The 14,465-nt window shown below is 44.7% G+C and overlaps 7 protein-coding genes across 7 annotated transcripts; 4 read left to right on the top strand and 3 right to left on the bottom strand.

Annotated features, from left to right (window-relative positions):
• Positions 1–2,415: 2,415 nt before the first annotated feature.
• LCP9604111_6977 (bZIP transcription factor) lies at positions 2,416–3,592 on the top strand (the record flags this gene model as incomplete). Its single annotated transcript, XM_039074957.1, has 2 exons — positions 2,416–2,536; positions 2,592–3,592. The coding sequence occupies 2 exons, from the start codon at positions 2,416–2,418 to the stop codon at positions 3,590–3,592; spliced, it is 1,122 nt and encodes a 373-aa protein (XP_038926979.1).
• Positions 3,593–3,803: 211 nt separating this feature from the next.
• Positions 3,804–4,736, top strand: LCP9604111_6976 (SDR family NAD(P)-dependent oxidoreductase; the record flags this gene model as incomplete). Its single annotated transcript, XM_039074956.1, has 3 exons — positions 3,804–4,088; positions 4,144–4,423; positions 4,480–4,736. The coding sequence occupies 3 exons, from the start codon at positions 3,804–3,806 to the stop codon at positions 4,734–4,736; spliced, it is 822 nt and encodes a 273-aa protein (XP_038926978.1).
• Positions 4,737–4,891: 155 nt separating this feature from the next.
• LCP9604111_6975 (cupin domain-containing protein) lies at positions 4,892–5,540 on the top strand (the record flags this gene model as incomplete). Its single annotated transcript, XM_039074955.1, has 2 exons — positions 4,892–5,140; positions 5,199–5,540. The coding sequence occupies 2 exons, from the start codon at positions 4,892–4,894 to the stop codon at positions 5,538–5,540; spliced, it is 591 nt and encodes a 196-aa protein (XP_038926977.1).
• Positions 5,541–6,372: 832 nt separating this feature from the next.
• On the bottom strand, positions 6,373–8,053 carry LCP9604111_6974 (FAD-binding oxidoreductase; the record flags this gene model as incomplete). The annotated part of the gene is made up of 5 exons (XM_039074954.1): positions 6,373–6,622; positions 6,687–7,063; positions 7,115–7,497; positions 7,557–7,773; positions 7,829–8,053. 5 exons carry the CDS (start codon positions 8,051–8,053, stop codon positions 6,373–6,375), a joined length of 1,452 nt encoding a protein of 483 aa, XP_038926976.1.
• A 583-nt stretch (positions 8,054–8,636) lies between these two features.
• On the top strand, positions 8,637–10,897 carry LCP9604111_6973 (flavin-containing monooxygenase; the record flags this gene model as incomplete). Its single annotated transcript, XM_039074953.1, has 11 exons — positions 8,637–8,788; positions 8,841–8,876; positions 8,958–9,160; positions 9,210–9,302; positions 9,352–9,498; positions 9,552–9,919; positions 9,968–10,004; positions 10,058–10,187; positions 10,240–10,288; positions 10,344–10,445; positions 10,508–10,897. The coding sequence occupies 11 exons, from the start codon at positions 8,637–8,639 to the stop codon at positions 10,895–10,897; spliced, it is 1,707 nt and encodes a 568-aa protein (XP_038926975.1).
• Positions 10,898–11,520: 623 nt separating this feature from the next.
• On the bottom strand, positions 11,521–12,350 carry LCP9604111_6972 (DUF3237 domain-containing protein; the record flags this gene model as incomplete). Its single annotated transcript, XM_039074952.1, has 7 exons — positions 11,521–11,672; positions 11,726–11,822; positions 11,873–11,888; positions 11,944–12,080; positions 12,134–12,168; positions 12,224–12,251; positions 12,300–12,350. The coding sequence occupies 7 exons, from the start codon at positions 12,348–12,350 to the stop codon at positions 11,521–11,523; spliced, it is 516 nt and encodes a 171-aa protein (XP_038926974.1).
• A 514-nt stretch (positions 12,351–12,864) lies between these two features.
• Positions 12,865–14,229, bottom strand: LCP9604111_6971 (SDR family oxidoreductase; the record flags this gene model as incomplete). Its single annotated transcript, XM_039074951.1, has 11 exons — positions 12,865–12,933; positions 12,986–13,122; positions 13,172–13,228; positions 13,286–13,349; positions 13,404–13,419; positions 13,472–13,544; positions 13,600–13,773; positions 13,822–13,829; positions 13,888–14,056; positions 14,104–14,156; positions 14,207–14,229. The coding sequence occupies 11 exons, from the start codon at positions 14,227–14,229 to the stop codon at positions 12,865–12,867; spliced, it is 843 nt and encodes a 280-aa protein (XP_038926973.1).
• Positions 14,230–14,465: the final 236 nt, after the last annotated feature.

Raw genomic sequence — 14,465 nt, 5'->3', positions numbered from 1 at the left:
GTTTTTTAATTTTTAAAAATTGTTTTTTTATTGTAACCTTCCCCCTTTTTAATTTACCCCCCCCCCCCCCCCCCCCCTCTGCCTGAACTTCCAGTACCTCCTTCCTAATTAAGTACCACCATAATTTCTGCCATAATAGCTGCCATATATTCTGCCCACTTCTAGTTTTACAGAGTAAAAAGACATGCATTTTGATCCCAAAAAAATCTGATATTCTACCTGATTCCTACATGATCTAACCCCCTGATGATAAAGCAGTTGATATGATAAAAGTGACTTAATTATGCTAGAGATTTACATACAAATTGTAAGTATCTACAAGCGGCTGGTTGAATTATCAATCGCTACGAAAATCCCCCAAACAAATAACTAACGCTAATTCACTCATACAACTTCCAATTTTGTAGCACTTGGCCAAAATAGATATTCAATTCTTGTTTCAACCCATTTTTGCATTGTTCTCGCCCCATTTTCGAGCTCATTTCTATCATTATCATCACGAATATAGCCAATCTCAGCCTCTCTTACATGATAACTAGACCGGATTCGGATGAAGCGGGTGCATAGTGCCACGTGCCGTGTACGCATGGTACGTTTGATTCATGGGTACTATGAACTGGAAGCGAGAAATCATGATTCATGCGAAGCACTCCATGGAAATGATTATTTGATCATATACAACCCGTGAAGAATCAAGATCTACTAGTGCGCTTCCTCGAGTGAATTAATAGTACCAACCCCTCATTTTATCAGAAGTCATAGAAATGGCTCTCCACAAGACCCGGCTGGACCGTTTTCCATAAACTAAAAATACATCTTGATTATCGGAAATCCCGATCTGCTTTGACTTGCTTAGAAATTGAACCGTTACATTAAGCGAAAAGCCACGGGGTAGTCGTCTCACCATCCCGACCATATACCTGGAAAGGTATGGGGGCGGAAAGATGGATATCGGGGAATTTTTGCTAGTGGATCTGTCCTCGTGTTACTCCGTATGTCGGCTAATAGTACAGATAAAATAACAAAAGAAGCATCTCGGCCTTTATTCGTAACAAAAGCATTCCAATAGCATGGATACACGTAAGCGAGCTGGACACCTTAAACATCATAGTAAATGCGATATATTCTACACTTGTGACTGACGGTTGCCGAGCTACTGAAATTAGTTGGATGGGAGTAGGTGGGATGTCAATTCGGAATTTTATTGATGAAGAGAGAAGGTTAGGACTAGCTACTATCTATATCTGCCTTCTCCGGCTGTCAACATCCAAACGGAGCGAAAGAGGCCGCAGGGCGCCTCGATTCACTTCGTTTGCTGAGACTCCATCTCCTCCACGGATTAGTTTCGTCCGAGGCAACCCGTACCCGACTATTGATGGCGGATCGGACCAACCCGACGGTCCGTTGGGTGGGATGTCGTACGGCACCCCGCGGGGCTGATGTGAATTCTCAACTCCGATTTGCCACCGGCCCGGTTTCTCCAGCTTGACCACATCGTACGGAGTACTCCGTAGTCGACCAGTAAATTCTCTGGTAGGGTCCCGTTGGTTGGGGCCGGCCAGATAGCCTCTCGCTGAGTGGTGAGGTTGTGGAGCCTCGTCCGCCGCCTCATGCATGACGGCGATCGTCCAAAGACCTCAGCGTTTCAGTATCCCAACAACCAAACCAAATATTTACTTTATTTCTCTATTTGCCGATAGATATTGATAAGGCTTATTAGTACTATATGTCAATTACCAAGAAAGTAGGACGCCGTATTATGGTCATTTCAAAGATTACCGATAATTCCGTTGCCAAAAGCTGGAGATGTGTGTCTAAACCAATAAAGATGGTATAAATTACCTGAATAGCGTCAACCTAGAAGTAAAAGTTCCTACAGACTACAGATAGTTATCAAGTTGTGATTTATCACATTTACTATGGTGCTTTAGGGTCTTGCGTGTCCAGCTCGGTTACCGAATATGTTACCGTTGTATTGTAACAATACACTTAATTTTGTATGATTTGTCCACTATGGGTGCGGGTATTTTATGGTATCTTACTCTAGAATACTATATAAAAATAGAGTATTACAGTAGCATAACAACCGTAACTATTCTTAAAATGATTAAAAAATGCAGTAATAATACCGTCTCTCCTGCAGGGTACCTTTGATCATTGCTGACATCTTTTTTCAATGCTGACTGCATACATCCGCTCCCGTCGAGGTTTAGCTCGTAGAAAACACGAGGCATGTTGTAGGTTGGAACGGCAGCAGAGGTTATACTCCTGCAAGATCACGATAATCTATCTGAAGAATGCTTATCCAGTACGAAGTATAAATGGGAATGCTATTCAAAAATTGTCTTATTTCTATCCACTTCTCGCACGCGTTGACTACTATCTTGATTACCTTCAATCATCTATCACTCAACAATGGCTAAAATGGCTTCAACTGATGAAATTGATAAAATGATCGATAAAGAGGATTGGAGTCAAATATCGGAGCCAGCTTTGCGCAAACGCATCCAAAATCGTATCTCACAACGCAAGCTTCGTATGTTTTTCTCTTTCCTGGGCCAGACTGTATCCATCCACTAACTCAATTACAGGGGCGAAGAGGAAGCTGCAAAACCAGCCAATCCCCTTCAACATCGTGGCTTTAACGCCTTCCATAGATGGTAGCCCTCATTTGTCTGCAGCAAATACCGCTGGAAACTCAATTGGAGAAACATTTCCGGATCCCATGGACGCTTTGTATCCTCCCATCGACCTCGAATGGCAGGCAAACTTCGACATGGCAAATTTCGACGTGAATACTCCCTCGCCTTTCGAAGGCACCATTCCGTGGAGCCCGGACGAGATATCACTTACCACACCATCGCAGACGACAGATGCAGAACTCGGCGACTTCGACTTCGACTTCGACTTCGACTCTCTACCATTTGATCTTACAACCGATGATGATCAGATCGCCTTGGATCCGGAAATTCTCCATATGGACACATTGGTCTCTCCTCCGTCTTTGCATCCCAGGGAATTCAAAAATGGAAATGTTTTAATCCACATCGATAATTCCAGGCCACACACTCCCCGATCCAGCTACGCGGTGTCTTCTTCCTTGGATACATCTAACGAATCTATGTCGTCCAGAGGCTGCCCAGTCAAATGGAGTACCCGAATGCTATCCCGCGGCTTTGAAATGGGAGCTTCTAGAAGCAATGGCACGATACGGAAGCAATTATTTCGTCCATGGAAGAAATGCACCACAACCACTACAACCGAGGATAGTCCTTATCAGTCTTCCCAAGAAGATGTGGTAGAATGCAGCAATTGTGGCTGCCACGTGGCCGTGCGGGAAGCGCCTCGGCCAAGCCAGCAGGAACTAGTGGAGATGTTGATTCAACATAATCCGGCACTGGCTGAGTTGGCTAAACAGCCAAATGTGCGGATCGAATATGAGTTGCCTACATCTTGGGAGCAAAGTACACGGCATAGTTCATCGGTTGATTTGGAAATGGAAGGGAAAGAAGGGGAGGTAGAGGGTGAACCAAAGTACATCATAATCTATTCCGGACATGAGCGACCCCAAAAGCCAACTTGTTCCGAGTAGATGGTTCTCCCTCTATCAACTACACGCATTGTACATAGAATTTCCCGGTTTTTCCGAAAGTTAACTAATTAGAAATATTACCGTCTGACCCTGACTGCAGGTGGCTTGAGGCTGACTTGAAACATCTGATACCACCAATTCCAACGGAAATATTTAACTTTAGCATAACCGCATCTAAAATATCACTATTGTCATTATTTCCACAAGCACAATGAGCATCAACGGATTTGCTCTCGTTACTGGTTCAGGGAGCGGGATTGGCCGGGCCTGCGCGTTGGCCTTTGCTTCTGAAGGAGCTGCTGGCGTTGTCTTTGCCGATTTGAACCGAGAGAGCGCTGAGAAGGCAGCCGAAGAAAGCAAGAAATTGGCAACACACCCTGCATATCGAGCACTCGTATTGACCCTCGACGTGACCAATGAGGAGCAGGTGGAATCCGTGGTAGCAGAGACGAAGCAGGCGTTTGGAAGAATTGATTACATGGTGAATTCGGCTGGAGTATGAGCTTTCTCTCCATCTTCTTGCTACTTGATTTTCTGATGCCTCTATGTAGATTGGTGTCCAAGTCGCAGCGGAGATTGCCGAAGCATCCCTGCCGGAATTTAACCGCTTCCTCGACGTGAACGTCAAAGGGACTTTCCTTCTCACCAAGGTTATGTCTCGCGCCATGAAAGAGCAACAGCTGAAGCCCGTGAGCTCGAAAAATCCCGATCGGGGTTCTACGCGGGGTGTTATTCTCAATATGGCGTCTTGTTCATCGTTCGTGGCGACGCCTTTATTGACGCAGTATACCACGTCTAAACATGCCGTTCTTGGTTTGACTCGAAACGCCGGTACGTCTGACATGATTTAAATGGACAGAAAGAGAAAAGTCCTAACAAAAGAAAAGCATTGGATAATGCGCAATACAATATCCGTGTCAACTGCCTGTGCCCCTCGTGGGTTGATACGCCTATGGTGGACCGCGCCGTGCAAGGGAATCCGGAATTGAAGGCGCTGATTGCAAAGGCCGTGCCAATGGGAAGGATTGCACATGTGGACGAGATAACTGATTTGATCTTGTTCCTATGTAGCCCCAAAGCGAGTTATGTCACTGGTAGTAGCTGGATTGTTGATGGGGGAACTACTCTGACAAGTCATGCTTAAGCGTTCCCCGATGTCATTGTCAGATAATGTCAGATAATGTCAGATTCAGGTACCAAGTATCATAAAGAAATATATTTCTAAATATATAAGATTGCTATCTCCTTACTTTTAAATCCACCCAACACATCAAACATCCCATTACACAAACATTCATCATGACTACCACTGCCGCTATCAACTTCATCACCGACGGCTTCCCAGCCCCAGGTCTGCGCGCGACCCAACGTCTCATTACCGGCAACAAAGAAGAAGACGGTAAAGGTCACTTCCTCGTCACCGACAATGGCGACCACCACCGTGTCATGGGTGAGAACCAGGCTGTTGCCAATATTATCTACTCCACCCATGAGAACCCCGTCGACCTCAACGAGGACAAAGATATCAAATATGCCAAGGAGAACGAGGTTAGTCTAACCAAGCCTAACACATCTTCATATGAACGCAGACCTGACCAACACAAAGCCCGGTCTCCACATCACCAACGGCACGGTCGTACGTATGATCGATTTTGGTCCTGGAGTGGAGTCGCCCATGCATCGGGCCATGTCCATCGATTATGGCATTGTGATGGATGGTGATTTTGAGTTGACCCTGGACTCCGGCGAGACACGCATAATGAAGCAGGGTGACATTAGTGTGCAGCGGGCGACGGCGCACAAGTGGAAGAATATCACTGCTGGAGAGACACAGGCTGGGCGGATGTTGTATGTCTTGCTTGACTGTAAGGAGGTCCTGGTTCAGGGAAAGAAGATTGAGGGATTTTTGGGTGAGTTGGAGAAGGAATACGAAGGAAGAAGTGCATGATTTGGATGTACTGCCTATCATACTTGATACTTGATACTGAATGGGAACGATATATTTATACGCACCTCCACGTAAATTGAGCAATAAAAATGAGTCGAAGCACACCTAGGAAATGAGAATCACGCCCAAATTTACCATGAACATCTTGAACCTAGCCGAGTTGATGAGAAATTAGCTTTAGTTAGAATATATTTCGGGGATTTTGCAAGGAGTACATTTAACAATACATTTTTTTTGCAATTGAATACCATCTATCTTTAAATTGTAACCTGGAGGGTCAAAGATTTTATATTGAGATTACCTAATAATCCGTGAATATGAAGCTATTCAGAGATCACCTGATCACCTGATCTGTCAATCAATGTAAATTTATTCTACCACCACCAATAACAGACATACTTTAATTCTAAAAAAGCCATTAAATGGCTATAAAATATAGAGTATCTGATTGATTAAATGCGATCGTAATTTGTCATAACGATAGTACAATGGTAGAATTTTCATTCTGACTTGAGCTTCTTTATATATTTGCGCCACAAATAGAATGAATTACTGGTCATATTTAATTCATTCGGTAAGCCCTACTCTATACTACTTAAGTGCCGCTTTAGAATGAGGTTATACTATGATTGGTAGTGATAGAATTAATTTAGATTGCTTTGTACTCCGTAGGCAGATAAGATGATCTCTGAATAGCTTCATAGTGACAGATCAGGTGATCAGAGAGAGGAAATTTGGTCAGTAGAACGTATAATAACATCTTTCATTAACTGGCAAACTATCCTAGAATATAGAATACAACATGAACTCTAATTATCAAGGACAACGTTCATCAGTTGGGCAACCCATTGTTATAGCTGAACAAACCCTTGGGATCCCACTTCTTCTTCAGTTTCAGCAACGTAGGCAGCTTCTCCGCGCCATACATGGGATCCAATCCCTCGGTGCCGTGGGCATAGCTGACGTAGATGTGCATATCACCATCAAAGCCACTGGTCGCGTTGAAAGACTCCAGGGCAGCAAGGGCAAAGTCGTCTATCTTATCGCCGAGGGAGGAGTCGGTAATGTTAAAGGAAAACATTCTAATCAAGTGTTAAATGGGTGTCCAAAATCACACGGATACATAATGAAACAGAGAAGGCTTACTCATGGGCACTGATCTCGCGATGGGGATAGGCAGTGGAGGCATCCGCAACAGCAGTGACAGCTTGGATGGGGAAATACTCCACCTGCCAGGTGGTTCCTGACGCAGAGGGATAGTCTTCCCAGAACTGAACGAGCTTGCTGAAGTAATCGATGTGTGTTGCTGCGTCGATGGAGCGTACACCGAGGGACCACATATCGTGCTTTTCACCATTGACACAGAAAGCCGTGGCTAGACCGAAACCGGCGTCGTCATCGACGGCATCCCACTTAATCATGGTGATGTTGCGTTGAATAGAGGTCAGGTTGAGGAAGGGGGCAAGAAGATCGAGTCCTTCTTGCTCAGCTCCGGGATAGACGGCGTTCAGCAGGATAACGGGCTAAATAAAATGAGCCAGGCTGCTGATAGCATATGAGTTGAAAGAACTTACTCCCACGGAAGGACTATTCATGACCAAGGTATACAAGGACAGACCGGCGGGCAAAGTTCCATAACTAGCCAAGATGTTGAAATAAGTTTCGTTGAGGCTAGCAGGGAACATAAAGTCGGCGTTGAGCACATTGCCTTCGTTTGTGAGATCGTGGACGTTATATGTAGCCGAGGTAACAATTCCATAGTTAAATCCAGCGCCACGAAGGCCCCAGAATAGTTCTTTGTTCTGCGTGGCAGAGACGGTGATAAGATCGCCAGCAGCGGTGACGAGCTGGACCGACTTCAAAGCATCGAGTATGAGACCGTGAAGGCCTTGGTATCTGCCAACACCACCGCCGAGAGTAGCACCTACCATTCCCACACAAGGACAAGAGCCGGTTTCTATTAGTAAAGTGTTAGAGAGAAGAATCCGCACCCCATATCATGGACTAGATACTTACGAATCTCCTTTCCAGCCTCGAAGAGAGGTCCCATGACTTGAGAGAACTTAACAGAACCACCGATAGTCATTGTGCTTGCAGATTTGTCGATACTGACGCTGTTAAACAGGCTTAGGTCAATCTTCAAACCGTTCTGAAGACCTCCGAAAGAGGTACTATATCCATGGCCTCCACCACTGGCCAAAAAAGGGATATTATATTTGGAAGCGTATTTGACCTGTTTTATTTCATAGTCAGATATGGAAAAGAATAAGGACAGAGGCAAAACGTACAACAGACTGGAGCTCCGCAACAGAGGCAGGCTTAATGGCCACAGAGAAGGTGGGCTCGTCCCACGCGGTCCATCGCTGGACGGTGTCAGCCCAGTCAGCATCGCTGGGGTAGTAAATCTGGGAGGAGGAAGAAAGGGTAGACACGAGAGACGAGATGTTAGAGGCGGCTGCTAGATAGACGAAGGAGAGAACCCCAAACAGGAAGAGCAGGGGAGATGCAGCCATGGTTCCTTGCATATGCATGTTGATCGCCAAGCTTCAACTTTTGAGTGCTTAGATTGAATCTTACAAATGATGTTCTGTTTGTTCAATGTGAGATGATTCAGTATGGTATTTATATTTCAAAGGTTGACACTGATGGGGGCCAAATTGTCAGGACAGCTGAATCGTGCCATCAGTTTACGAGGCATGACCCCTTTAATTCCATACTCATTAATTCCATACTCATCTACAGATGACAATAAGCTGTTGAGGAAATGAGCCATTTACTCCGCTTTAGGTGTAGCAACTATTTTCAGTAGCTTGGCTTACCTTCTGCATCTTCTTTTTTCCTTCTCCCTATGTCAATCATTCATTGGTTTTCATCCGGAGACCTGCATATCGGAGATCTCAATGCAAACAGGAGTTCCTTGATGGAGGCTGAGATCTGACCACATGGAACGTTAGCTAATTTCGGCTAGACGCTAAAGATGCATGTCAGGTCAGAATGCATGACGCTTCGTGTCAGACAGTCAGAAATCGACCCAAAAGGCTTAATATAAATAATTTGGCCGAGCGTGTGCAAATTTTGATCAGCCAATTATTCATCATGGGTTCTACATCGAACAACTATGTCGAAAAAAGCCACTCGGAGCCACGGCGGCTCAAAGTGGTCCACGTTGGCGCTGGTGCAGCTGGTTTGATGATGGCTTACAAGGCAAAGAATATGCTATCCAACTATGAACTGACTGTCTACGAAAAGTAAGGAACCGCCTTGCTAGACTTGATGTATCTACTATTGACGCTTTTGTAGAAACACCGAAGTAGGAGGAACCTGGTTTGAAAACAAGTACGTTTTATTTTCCCCTCTTTTCCCCCCGTTAAACAAACTCTATTAAACAAGTGTTAATTCAAATAATCAATGTATTAGATATCCAGGAGTGGGTTGTGATGTTCCGGCTCATTCATATGCCTTCACCTTCGAACCCAATCCGGAGTGGAGTGGATATTATGCCAGAGGACCGGAAATCCAGCAATATTTTGTCAACTTTGCCAAGAAGTATAGTCTATACAATTTTATTCGATTTGAAACGGAGGTAGTCGAGGCTACTTGGTGCGAAGATGATGGCGAATGTTTGTCTTCCTACCATCAAATATAATCACGGATAACTAATTGATGTAGGGCAACTAGAGCTGCAGCGCAAAGACGGCTCTCGCTTTACGGATCGATGCCATGTTCTAGTGAATGGTTCTGGGCCATTGAATAAATGGAAATGTATGCTCATGTTTTGACTGCATCTATGATCTGGTGCTAATCCTTCTAGGGCCTAAAATTGACGGCATCGGCAACTATCGTGGCATCCTTACGCACACAGCCAACTGGAACTCCTCTATTGACTGGAAGGATAAACGAGTAGCAGTCATTGGAACTGGTTCATCTGGGATTCAAATCATTCCTCAAATTGTCAAGGGTATGCTCCTATGCCCCCCTCTGATATAACCTTCTGCTGACTCCCACCGTTAGACGTCAAATCACTCTCAGTGTTTGTACGTTCTACGCAATGGATTGTTCCCCCAGCGGCATTCCAAGATCTGCGCTTGTTTCCCGATGAACCTGAGAAGTCAGCTCCGCCCGCACCGGCTGGAAGCCATTTCTATACCGAGGCTGAGAAAGAAGTATTCCGTAACGATCCTGCTCGCTTTTTGCAATATCGCAAATCTGTCGATGGAGTCATGCAAGAGCGATTCCCAATCTTCCTGCGTGATCATCCCATGCATGATATGACGACCGAGATGATTTCCCAGATGATTAAGGCACGTGTTGGACCAGACCGGCAGGACCTGGCCAAGCTATTCACGCCTGACTTTTCGCCTGGATGTCGTAGGCCTACTGTAAGTTCTTACAAATATCTTCTGAAAGTAGGTGCGCTGACATAGCAGCCCGGCGATGGCTTCTTGGAAGCATTGACAGAAGACAGTAAGTTCATTTCTTGAATGTGTGGGTCGTTTTGCAAAAGGCTGACAATCAAGACGTCCGAGTCATCAAGAGTGGAATCACGCGGTTTACTGAAAAGGGAATCGAAACAAAAGAAGGAGTTGAGCACGAATTCGACTTGATCATCTGTGCCACTGGTTTTGATGTTGCTTTCGCACCTCACTTGTGAGTTTCTTTTGTTTCCACTGAGTATGGCATATGACTCTAACATATCCAGTACCGTGACCGGCAAGAATGGACAAACTATGCGCGAAGAATGGGCAAAAGTAATACCCCACCTACAGATATAGAGAATAGAGAAAGGAAGGCTAACTGGAAAAGTCCCCCAACATCTATCTCAGCATGAGCACACCAAACTTCCCCAACTTTTTCTTCATTGGTGGACCAACGGGAAACTGGGCCCAGGGTTCCGTTTTGATTACTGTATGAATCCCTCTCGAGCTCGACTCTGGTGAAATGCTTAGCTGACCCTCTAAATCCAACAGCACGAAGCCCAAGTCGAATATGCGCTTCAGTGCGCTGCCAAGATCAGCAACGAGAATTTGCACTCTTTGACTCCCAAGCAAAGCGTAACGACACAATGGCGGCGCCATGTAGACACTTGGCACGATGGGCATTCAGTATGGGCTGAATCATGTGAATCATGGATGAAGTATAACAACCGAATTCAGCTGTGGTCTGGAAGTATGCTTCATATGCTCAAGACGCTCAAGACACCTCGTTTTGAGGATTACGAGATCAAATACCTGGATGAAAATATGTGGTCGTATCTTGGGGACGGACGGACTGCGTTGGAGCTGAAGAGGGAACAGGGTCAAGATGTTGATATGGCGCCATTCATGCGAATTCGGGATGAGTCGTGGTCATTAGAGTAACTTATCCGTCATACTCAAATGTTATTCATTTTTACTCGATTGTGTCAGACCGGGATATGGTCCCCCTAGGCCTGGTTTTTGTTATGATCTGCGAAGGGGCAGGGCGGTCAAAGGTCAAATGCCTGATTTTGCAGGGTTGATGCCTGAATATGCCTGAATTATAGACCGCTTTTGACACCGCTCTATCCCGTGAACTGTAAATTGAAGCTATTCCCACCATACAAAATATCAGTTTCTTCGAATCCCTAGCGTTGAGAACCATCCCCGACTATATAAACCATTGAATTGAAGCTATTCCCACCTCATAAATTAGTTGTACGGTCGCAGCTTCAGCGCCTAGAAATAGATGCATACGGAGATTTATATGGGAATACCTTCATTGTTTTTGAATACTTTGCTGAGCCCTCTATCCTGTGATTCCTGACAGTCTAAAATAAGGCATAATTCAGGCGAATTGAGACATCAACCCTGCAAAATCAGGCATCTGACCTTTGGCCAATCTGCCCCTTCGCGGGTTTGATTTATTTGATTTTGTATGTGTTGTTCGTTAAAGATATATATTGATGGGTCAATTGGCAAGTTTAGAAGCTGATTTGATGCTACTATCAACACAAAGAGTCCATCTAATCCATATCCTTGCTGGAAACAACCTGCGAGATGCGGACCTCCACGTATAACTTGTCTCCCTCCAACGAAAATCGGCCATTGCCAACCCAAGTGTTGTTCTCGAGGTCCTTGAGACGGGGATGACCAACCTCAAAAGTGGGATTCATGGCTAGAAAATGTGTTAGCGTATTATATCATACAGATTTATGTCAAAGAACTAACTAGATAATCCGAATGGAATAGTCTTCGGTTGTCCTTGGAAAATGGCTCCCAAGTCGGGCGAAACTCCGGAAACGCCCGAATAGGCGAAGTTGATGCCCTGCCACTTCATTAGTTCTATGTTTTCTTGCTGATATTGACGGTACTCACTTCGCCTTCAGTGGTTCTGATTGATTTGTCAGTGGGATTCATATAATTAAGCACGTGAGATATAAACCCACCTTGCAACACCCTTGACATTCATCCGACTATGTTGCTGATCGGGATCGAAATACAACCAGTCGCCAGCAAATACAACCTCGGCATCGATGCTAGGTGAAAATCCCTCTACAGTGGAGATGCTTCCGCCTGGGGTGCTCTGAACAAAAGTTAGGAATCAGTTCATCTGGTAGATTGAGACTGGAAACTCACATAGTGGACAAAGGTCGACCCTGAAGATGTTGCGCCTACAGAAAATGATTAGACCGAGGCGATGTAATGTACACAATAGTATCTTCATACCAACAGGCTGGCCCTCTCCTACTTGCAGCTATGTCTTTGTTAGTCAAGTGAGATGCTTTTGCATTTGATAACACACCTTGAGAATATAGGCGGGGCGAAGACTGGGAAACCCGGAAGTTTGAGACATGGTGATGGGAATGTTAAAAGGAGATAGCTGTTTGAACTCGATGTTACCTAGGTAGCGATGGATTTGATCGGTTTTATATATTTCAAAAGTAGTAACACCCTGCATGTCAGACTGTCAGAAACAGTGTCAGATCGTCAGACCTGGGATTTTGAACGACACAGAAGCACAGACTCAATCTAGATTGGACGTCATACATTCTAATGGCCATATTAACAGAATCTCGGCTTTATGATTTACATAGACTAGATGCTCGGAGTTATACAATAATATAAACAAAACACTCATGGATTATTTCGATCCAGAAAAGTGATAACATTATAATGTTTTCGATTTTGAATAAAGCATATCTTATACCTGAGTATTACCCTATTTGTATGTAAGGAATTAAGCTAAACCAGCAGAAACACTACAATGGATGTGCCCTAGAATCGAAATGCTCGCTCGCCGCAGTTCAACTAAATTTTGGAAGCTAACTAGTAATCTTATTGAAAGATAGTAATTGTCGATTGGTTATCTAGATAGACCTGGATTTCATCGCGCGCTTTAATTTCCCCAGACTAAAGACAGGCCATAGCACGTAGTCCTGTTATTATTAGTGGATGCCATGTGTCCAAAATCGAAGAGTAAAAACCTACCCAGATAGTGCGAAACGCGAAGATATCCATAAACCACACAAGGGTCGAGGTATTGCCTACCCAGTGCCAGGCTGGTGGACATGCTCTTAGTGACTGCTGCACCACCGATTTGGCATACACCATGCGATCGGTTGTATCTGTTGATCAGCCTACTTTGCACGAACAATATTCAATATTTCAGCTTACCGGGTACTCGTTGGACATGCGCTTGGAACTCCGTTTGCAGAGGAGCGTAGAATGAGTCTACATATTTCATTAGTTGACAATTTGGGAGCCAAACTGCAGGGGTTGCCGACGTACCTGGAGGGAGAGTACGCGATGAATCACGGTCAAGGATATTGGTGCCAATATTGCCAGATATAATCTAGATGCGTTGTTAGTCTCCAAACTCATATATTATACTGACTTGAGATATTACATTGATGACTCGGACGCTGTTCGAACGATTAGCGAGCGAAAAGGTAGAGAGGTGGATAATTGACAGACCCCAATGGGCTCATCTCCACTCGGAGTGTATTTCCCCAGTGATGTAGTGCAGCTTTACTAGCGTTGTATGAAGCTACATTGCAGTCAGTTGTGGATTTCAGCCGAACCCATATTTCAGATAGACATACAGCCATACATGTAGGGTACAACCCCTCCGACAGAGCCAATATTGACGACACACCCTTTGGCTAGAATTAGCAAGGGGTGGAAGATATTTACCATTCGAATTGGTCCGAAGAGATTGACGTCAAACATCTGTTGCACTTGTTTAACATCGGTGTCGATGGCGGTCATTGTATAGCCTGCTTCTTAGTATTATTTCATCCTGTACTGCATCAACAGAAGCTTACAGATCCCACTATATATTGTTAAATTGAAACAAACCAAATCGAAGATTGATTGTCACGAAGACTTACGCATTGTTCACTAGAATATCGAGTCGATCTCCAATCTTCTCCTCGACTGCTTTGCGCAAGGCTCGGACGGAGTCATCTTTCGTCACATCTAACTCAAAACAAGCGATGCCAACGGAAGAAAGATGCTCTCTAGATTCCCAGGGCAGAACAGTGGCCAGAACAGTGCAACCTGATTGGTTTAATGAGTTGCACATGAATAATGAATGGGAGTTGTACCTCGAGCGCGATACTGAAGAGCCAAGGCCTCGCCGATGCCTCCCTTTCCACAACTGAATCGTTCGTCAATATTGGGAGATCCAACAAACAAAACAAAACTGACCCTGTAATTAAAACGGACTTCATTTTGGTTTTTCCGATGCTTAATTGGCCTGTGGGAGGGTTAAAGTATAGGTCGATCTGACCGATCTGACCGCGTATAAGCCTGACGTCTGACGGTGAGATCGTGAGCCTTGTCACTTTGTCACTGCACCCTTGGTCAGATCCTTGCTGTATACATTTAGAGATTATATAGAATAGTACAGGGGATATATATACACAGTTTGAAGAGTGCAAGTTTATTCCCGAATCCTCAAGAATTT

This window comes from Penicillium roqueforti, assembly GCF_015533775.1.
Source record: "Penicillium roqueforti strain LCP96 04111 chromosome Unknown scaffold_20, whole genome shotgun sequence".
NCBI lineage: Eukaryota > Fungi > Ascomycota > Eurotiomycetes > Eurotiales > Aspergillaceae > Penicillium > Penicillium roqueforti.
This window is presented reverse-complemented; position numbering and strand designations above follow the sequence as displayed.